This window comes from Carlito syrichta, unplaced genomic scaffold (genome assembly GCF_000164805.1).
Source record: "Carlito syrichta isolate Samal-C Ts95f unplaced genomic scaffold, Tarsius_syrichta-2.0.1 Scaffold304748, whole genome shotgun sequence".
In the NCBI taxonomy this organism is placed as follows: Eukaryota; Metazoa; Chordata; class Mammalia; order Primates; family Tarsiidae; genus Carlito; species Carlito syrichta.
Window position 1 is genome coordinate 109,538 of NW_007248844.1, and position 7,806 is coordinate 117,343.

The 7,806-nt window shown below is 40.6% G+C and overlaps 1 protein-coding gene across 1 annotated transcript; it reads right to left on the reverse strand.

Annotated features, from left to right (window-relative positions):
• Positions 1 to 3,659: 3,659 nt before the first annotated feature.
• Positions 3,660 to 7,322, reverse strand: LOC103263179. Its single transcript, XM_008060859.2, has 2 exons — positions 7,257 to 7,322; positions 3,660 to 4,123 (listed from the first exon to the last, which is right to left on the reverse strand). The coding sequence occupies exons 1-2, from the start codon at positions 7,319 to 7,321 to the stop codon at positions 3,676 to 3,678; spliced, it is 513 nt and encodes a 170-aa protein (XP_008059050.2). The 5' UTR covers position 7,322; the 3' UTR covers positions 3,660 to 3,675.
• Positions 7,323 to 7,806: the final 484 nt, after the last annotated feature.

A 7,806-nucleotide genomic window follows, 5' to 3' on the forward strand; every position in this document is an offset into this window, starting at 1 on the left:
TACAAAAGAAATATAAGGATGACAGTTTGGTGCCTCCCCATAATGCTCAAATATACTCAGATACTGATATTGTAGAGGCTAAAAGAGGTATCCCGTTCTCATTGACATTTTTAATTCCATAAAGCAGGCAGTCAAAATGCAAAGAATTTATATTCTTCTTATGGACTGCAACACAGCTAATTTCATCGTGAATGAAAACAAAAATGCCAGTAAGCAAAACACACATACAAAAACCTTGCTTGCCAGTGTTTTAATCCACAGGACAACCTGCAGGCAGTCCTGCTTTGATTCTGATGGGCTTCTCCCTCCAATTTTCTATTTTTAATAGATTCCATAATCTTCAATATCTCCTCCAACGCCTTTGTAATGCCATAAGCAGATTCTAAGCTTATAGGGATAACTCTCCATTTCACAAAAAATGTATCTAAGAAGGTTTTCTTCCACAATCGAAGGATAGACACTACTTGTTCTGCAAACATTTGTGTGTCTCGCTAAGAAATTATAAGAAAGTTGTTTGTTTTTTTAAAAAAATACTTTATTTTTGGATCATAATTTGTGTGTGTGTGTGTGTGTGTGTGTGTGTAAGTACACATGTTAGGGCCATACATTTTTTCCTAATTACATAGTCACGACTCAAAAGAAAAAAATTATTTTAAAAGTCTAACATAAAGTCTCACTCTACAGAGAAAAACATAATTAACATTTTATTTAATTACTTATAGTCCTTTTCCCCCATTCTTACACTCACATCTTATATATATTTAACAAAATTTGAATAATAGTATATATAATATTTTGTTAAATATATATGCTTTACAAATGTCAAGCATCCATGTACCATTATTAGTCAAAAATATAAGTAGCAGTGCTTTCTATGATAATAAAATATGACTTCAACCAGAGCTCCAGGACCAGCTCTCACACATATTAATTATTATTATTATTATTTAAACAGATGGATCTTGTTCTGTCACCTAGGCTGGAATGAAGTGGCATGATCATAGCTCACTGCAGCCTTGAACTCCTGGGTTCAAGTGATTATCCCATTTTAGCCTCCCAAGTAGCTGGGACTACAGGTACAAATCACCCTTCCTTGCTATCAAATTTTTTTTCTCTTTAAAGATTGGATCTTCCTATGTTGCCCAGGCTGGTCTCAAACTCCTGGCCTCAAGCAATTTTCCCACCTCAGTCTCCTGAGTTGCTGAAATTATAGAGGCATGAGTCACTGCATCCAGCATACATACTCATTATTAATGAGTTAGTTGTAGAGATAATTAATGCTTATAATTAAATGTATAATTGTATAAATACTGCACTCCAGCCTGGGCAACGGAGTGAGACTCCAACTCAAAAACAAAAAAGTACCCTAAAAGGTAGACAACACTTCAAGAACCAAACCAAGTACCCAAAAGAGGTTGTGTTGGCTTCTGGCTTATCATTATACATATGTGCTCACTACACAGAATCCCATTATGCTAACAAAACCAATTTAAACTGGAAGACTGGTCTTCAATGAGGAAATTCTTAGAGTTTTTCTATATTGCCTTCAGAGCATGAGCAAGGAAAGAATAAAATAATAAAAATGCAACATTTTTCCCTTGTAAAATACAGGAAAGAACTCTATCAGCTTTTATCATTATTATTTTTTATTTTAAAGTTTTTAAACAAGAACTAATAAAGGATAAGTTTTAGAAATTAGTGGCTACAATTTGTGGCTCTGATTAGTGGTTCCCCTAAACTTTGCTCCCTAAACTTCCTCACAAATCCTTTTAAATGATAATATTTACATGTTTACCAATTATATCTTCAAAGGTGACATTACTTATTTCTTTATTTGAATTGAACTATATGAAAAGATTAAATTAAAGACAGTTTAAAAAGTCCTACTTCTTTTTCCTTTCAAGCAGACAGAAGAAATACCCAGAGGGAAAGTAGGATGTTAATATAAGTATCCTTTGCACTTACCCCTGGAAAATGAATTGAACAAATTGTCTGGCATACAACATATATTAACATAAATTTACTCCATGAATTTATAAAAGCTCCATTTCAAGCATATCTAGTATTAAAAAGTCAAAATGTAAACAGAGCAAAGTAGGGAGTAGATTCAGGATTTTTTTTTTTTTTTTTTGAGTTGGAGTCTTACTCCTTCACCCAGGCTGGAGTGCAGTAGCACACTCATGGCCACCCCAGAGTCAACCTGCTAGGCTCCAGCAATCCTTCTGCCTCAGCCTTCCAAATAGCTGGAACCACAGGCGCACACTACCACACTTGGCTAATTATTTATTTATTTATTGTAGAGAGGAAGTCTCACAATGTTGTCCAGGCTGGTCTCAAACCCATGGGCTCAGGCAATCCTCTCGTCTCGGCCTCCCAAAGTGCTGGGATTACAGGCTTGAGTCACCGTGTCCTGCCAGGATTTATTTTGATATAAATTTGATTTTTAGATTTTGCCAAGCATCAGAACTATACATGGCAACTTCTGCATTTGGGTTTTTAATTATTTTTTTTTGAGTCAAAGTCTCACTCTGTTGCCTTGGCTAGGGTGTGGCGGCATGATCACAACTCAATGCAGCCTCAACCTTCTGGGCTCAAGCAATCCTCTCATCTAAGCCTCTGGAGTAGCTGGAACTACAGGTGCACACCACCACCACTGACTAATTTTTAAATTTTTTTTTTGTAGAGATGAGGATTCTCTATGTTGTCCAAGCTGGTCTCAAATTTCTGGGCTTAAGCGATCCACTCGCCTCAGCCTCCCAAAGTGCTGGGATTACAGGTGTGAGCCACTACACCATGCTTAACTTCTTTTAAAAGGTGTCATCTCTCTTGAATATGCAATCCTTGTGGCTGTTAGTAACAGAGGGAAAGATGCAAGACCTTCTCTCTCCTCTGCTCTTTCACCCCTGCTTAAAATTAATGTTTTAAGAAAGTCCACAAATTTAAAAACAAACTAAATTCAGATGCATTTTGACAGCATAAGAAATGCGATCAAAATGAAACCTTAGACTACTACTAAAAGGGACGACCAGATCACCTATGCCTCTCAAACCTCGTTGGCCAGGAGTCCTTTGTATTCACATGGAAAGTGCCCAGTGTACCAGTACCAGTTAGCTACAGCTAACACTGATTTTATTTTATTTTATTTTTTTTGAGTTTGAGTCTCACTCTGTAGCCCAGACTGGAGTGAAGTAGCCACTCCCGGCCACTGTAGCCTCGACCTGCTGGGCTCTGGCGATCCTTCCGCCTCAGCCTTCCAAGTAGCTGGAACTACAGGTGTGCGCTACCACGCCCGGCTAATTTTTGATTTATTGTAGAGATGAGGTCTCACCAAGTTGCCCCAGCGGGTCTCGAACCTGCGGGCTTAGGCAATTCACTCACCTCACCCTCCCAAGGCACAGGATTACAGGCTGAGCCACTGAGCCCCGCAACACTGATTTTAATATGCAATGATCTGATGATAATGTCCCATGTAATACAGCAGCAAAAAGAAAAAATCCAGAGGGGAAGGGAGAGATGAGTAGAGTCAAAAATTTTCCTTTTTCTCTAAATTTCACATCCAGAGAATGGACTCTGGCCACATGCCATGGCTCATACCAATTTGAATGTGTTTTTCCCCACTGAAAAATTCAATATAAGAGTATCACACTTTTTTGTTTTTTAAAAACAAACAGATCTTTATTGTCTAGAAATATATATAAAAAACCACACAAAAGCTACTATTCCCTCATTTCTCCCATCTTCTTCCTCTTCTTTCACACCTCTGATATAAAGAACGCTGTTACATCTTATTAAAACTTCACCCAGGTGTCCAGACAGCGCCCCGTCTATGTATTCTTCTGTGTTTGCAAGCTGCATGTTCATGTAGCCATCCACAGACACCAGGTAGCCCTTGTACTTCATCCCCCACTTGAGCTTCACCATCACTGGCTTTCCCGTGAGGCCACTGAGGAAAGGTTTCGGGTTGAGGGGTAAACTCATTGTTGCCATGGGGCACGCCGCAGCCCGCTCGTCCCGACAGTGCTGCTGCCCATCCCTCGCAACCGCAGCAGGCCCGGGGATCCGAGCCTCCGGGCGGGCAGAGAAATTAAGAGTATCACACTTAAAATATCTCTTCTTCTTCTTCCTTTTTTTTTTAAAGAGGCAGAATAGGTGGAAATAGTTTCAGTGTCTGAGTGTTAGCTCCAGATGCTTCTATTCCAAACTTCTCTCTACTCAATGGATGCTTTAGGGGCTCTAATAAGTAGTAAATCCTAGGTTTGATTCTTTTAGGGGATTATTTGAAAACAAAAAATCTAGTGTAGTTCTCTTGCTTACCTTCATTATTTATGCCCTAAATGGCTTGTTCTTCTTTTGCTATGGTGTCTAACAGGTTTTCTATTTAGCCAAAAAATATTTTTGGAGGTCTAACAATCATTTGGAAACACAGGTGACAGAAAAGGGAAACACTACTTAGCTGGTGACTAGGATATTCAAACTTCCTGCTTTAGTATTTTAATTTCACTAAAGAAATACATTTTTGGCGAGTCTGCACACAGAATTTCTGCCATGTGGTAATATCTAAAATGAAGTAACCAGAGTTGATTTACTAAGGGGAATTGTTTTTTCCGGGGTGTCTGTTTGAAGGGGAATAAGCAAAAATGTAAATGTGCATCCTCCATTCAACCAGTAGCCTCTTTCCAATGGAAAGTTATAGAAGCCCAGTGTTCTAGTAGTTTGATGGTCCCTCTGTGAATCAGGGAGCAACAAATAAGGCTCAGAGCCCAACTCTACAACACTGTCTTGGTAAATATTTATTTATTTTATTTTATTTTGAGTTGGAGTCTCACTCTGTTGCCCAGACTGGAGTGCAGTGGCTGCTCCCGGCCACCGCAGCCTCGACTTGTTGGGCTCCAGAGATCCTTCCGCCTCAGCCTTCCAAGTAGCCGGAATTAAAGGCGTGCGCTACCACGCCCGGCTGATTTTTTTGATTTATTGTAGAGATGAGGTATCGCTAAGTTGTCCAGGCGGGTCTCGAACCTGCGGGCTCAGGCAATCCACTCACCTCAGCCTCCCAAAGGCGCGGGATTACAGGCTGAGCCACCGAGCCCGGCTATTTATTTGATTTTTTAAAAAATTAACTTTATCTTATTTTGAAAAAAATTACTGGTATCTTTAAAGTAAAATAAGGTATTTGTTTAACCCACAAGCATTCATGTTTAAAACATGACTAGAAAGGTACAGAGATACATTTTAAACTTTAGTACATGTCCTCTTGACTAGACGTGAAAAGACTGCAAACTGTATGAGGTAGGATTCCTTTAGGACTGCCCTGTGCAGATTAGTCACTGATCTCCCATCTTCAGTCAGTCCAATAACACAAGGCTGAACAACTTCTCTCAGTATGAACACTAAACTCTGAGCTGGGACTCACTGGACAGCAGACCCCAATTCACAGTCATATTGCTAATTAAAGCAGAGTGCACTGGTTGTACCAATAACCTTTCAAGTGTAACTGTGTATTACAAAGCCAGAGGTTTCCAAATGGCCCCACAGACAACTCAGCATATGGTTTCCACACTCCTGGGCTCCGAGTGTCAGAGCCCCAAACCATCTGAGAGATACACGACCTCAGATACGGAATTTGGCAACCAAACTGTCCAAATCCAACACATAGACACATATGACCTCCCAAAGATCTCACGCATGTGAACCCATTCCCTGTGGATTTTATTGCTAATTAATTTTTTAAAAATAGAGGCAGTTTAAATTTATTCCTAATAAAAAGTTGAGTATGAGAGATATTCTCATTATCGATTTATGTTTTTGTTTGCTAAAATGTGAATGCCAAAGAGAGCACCAAATTAGTGGCAAGTCACCAGTGGAAGCCCTTGAGTCATGATGTTGAGTGGTTTTTCAGATAAAGAAATATATTAGACCTTGCCTGATTCCTCAGAGGTGTGGATAATTTGCTGAAATTGTATTTTAGCACTTTGTAGTATAAAAACTGCTGAAATAATAGAAGCATCAGTCTTCAGTTTTCTACCTTCTTAAGAGAAAAATGTGACTCAGGGAAACAATTACTGCATCTGGGCGTTAAAACATATAATATTAAGCTCTTTTTATTTCTTCCTTAAATGATAACAGAACTACATTTCTCAAAAATAACCTCTCTATAATTGCATGCTAGTCACTGCATCTAACTTTGCTTTACAATGATAAACAGACTTTCTTCAGGATGGGAAATTTCTTATGTACATGGCTACCTAACATGCCTGTTATGACTACACAGTAGAGATGATAACTGTATGCAAATACCTGCATGAGGACTGAATTAGTCATTGCAATGATAAGTATACAGAGGGATAAACTATACTGGGAGAAGATGTGGGAGAGAAAAGAGTTAAATTCCGCCAAGTAAATACTGCACTGAAAGGACTCAAATATGAGAGACCCATACAAGGAAACTGATTCTATACAACAGACAAAGCTAAATTATTCTTGTTCAACTACCACATAATGATATAGGACTGCTATAGACCAATTACATTATAGAATAGTTGGTAGGTATAGTTCTCAAACCACTAAAGAGAAACCCTGCAACAGTGATTGTGGGTATTTAATTTTAACCCTTGGTAGGAAATGAGGAAGGATGGTTTTTCTCTTATTTAGGAAATCAAATAACAAGCAAGTCAGACTTCGCAGATTCACAGCGCAGACCCAGCAGCTTTAAGCTGTTTCACAGATACATAGTTCAATCATTCCAGGAAAGAAACCTACAATTTCTTGCCCAAGGATTTTTAGGTGATAAAATTTCCTACCAGAAACAAAACAACCTCAAAACAACAACAAAATTGGCAATCAAATGGGGAGGCTAGAAAGCAAGCCACAGTAGTCTAGACAAGTGGCTATGTCTCTGGTAGAATTTAACCCTTTGGAGACATAAATCACAGAACGCCAACATCAAGGGCTTGGGTATTCTGATAATTGCTAAGCCTGGCCAGCCAGAAGACCATTTTTTGCTGCCACAGAGATAATGCCACTAATGTGACCCTGGGATCCGAGCAAAGAACCATGATCTCCTCCAGCCAATTAAGGAGTGGCGTGGACCAGGCTCCAAATGCGCTGCACAGCAGTGGCCACTCAGCACTGCCTTCTCAGGAAAAACAGGGAGAAGGAGCAGAGAACCAGAGACCTCCAGCCTCTTCCAGGGACACAAGGAACTGCTACTGAGGGTAGCAGATGCCCCACAAATGAAGCTCAATGAAAAACAGTCTCACCGCCAGAAGCCGAGGCACAAACAGGCGATGCCCCATACCCAGAAGTTCCAGCACGCGACAGGCATACTCATTCACCAGCTTGCTCCTCTCGTCGTGCATGTCCTGGGACTTTCTGACAGGAGGGGCGAGCTTAGCAGCCGGGGCTGGGCACGGCCCCCCTTCTTCCATGAGCAGTAGGTAGGAATCCAGAGTGAGACGCTGGATCTCTCAGTCACAACGTTAAGGACTGCGGTGGGAGGGGGCTCGGCTCGGGTCTCCCGAGGAGGGTGCACAAGCAGGTCTGTGGTGGGAATTGTCCGCTAGCGTCGCCACCAGAAAAACATTTTGGCTAAATGATCCACTGTGCACGGGCCCCGAAGCAGACTGGAAGACGAAAATGAAATCAAATGTGGGTCTGAATAAAAAATGGCAACAGCGATTGAATGCGAGAAAATGGCCAGGAGGAAGGCAGGAGAGTTCAGACACATGTGTGAAGGCGACAGGCGCGCAGAAGGGTCTGCCTGTGACAGTGTGCGTGTGCGTATGCGTGTGTGGGGGAAAGAGCGTGTGT

Excerpts from the sequence above, each read along its gene's own strand:
- LOC103263179 (XM_008060859.2), bottom strand. The coding sequence starts at position 7,321 with ATGCCTGTCGCGTGCTGGAACTTCTGGGTATGGGGCATCGCCTGTTTG. Across the intron at positions 4,124-7,256 it reads TTGTGCCTCGGCTTCTGGCG|GAAGAAGAAGAAGAGATATT; the intron begins GTGAGACTGTTT and ends TAAAAAAAAAAG.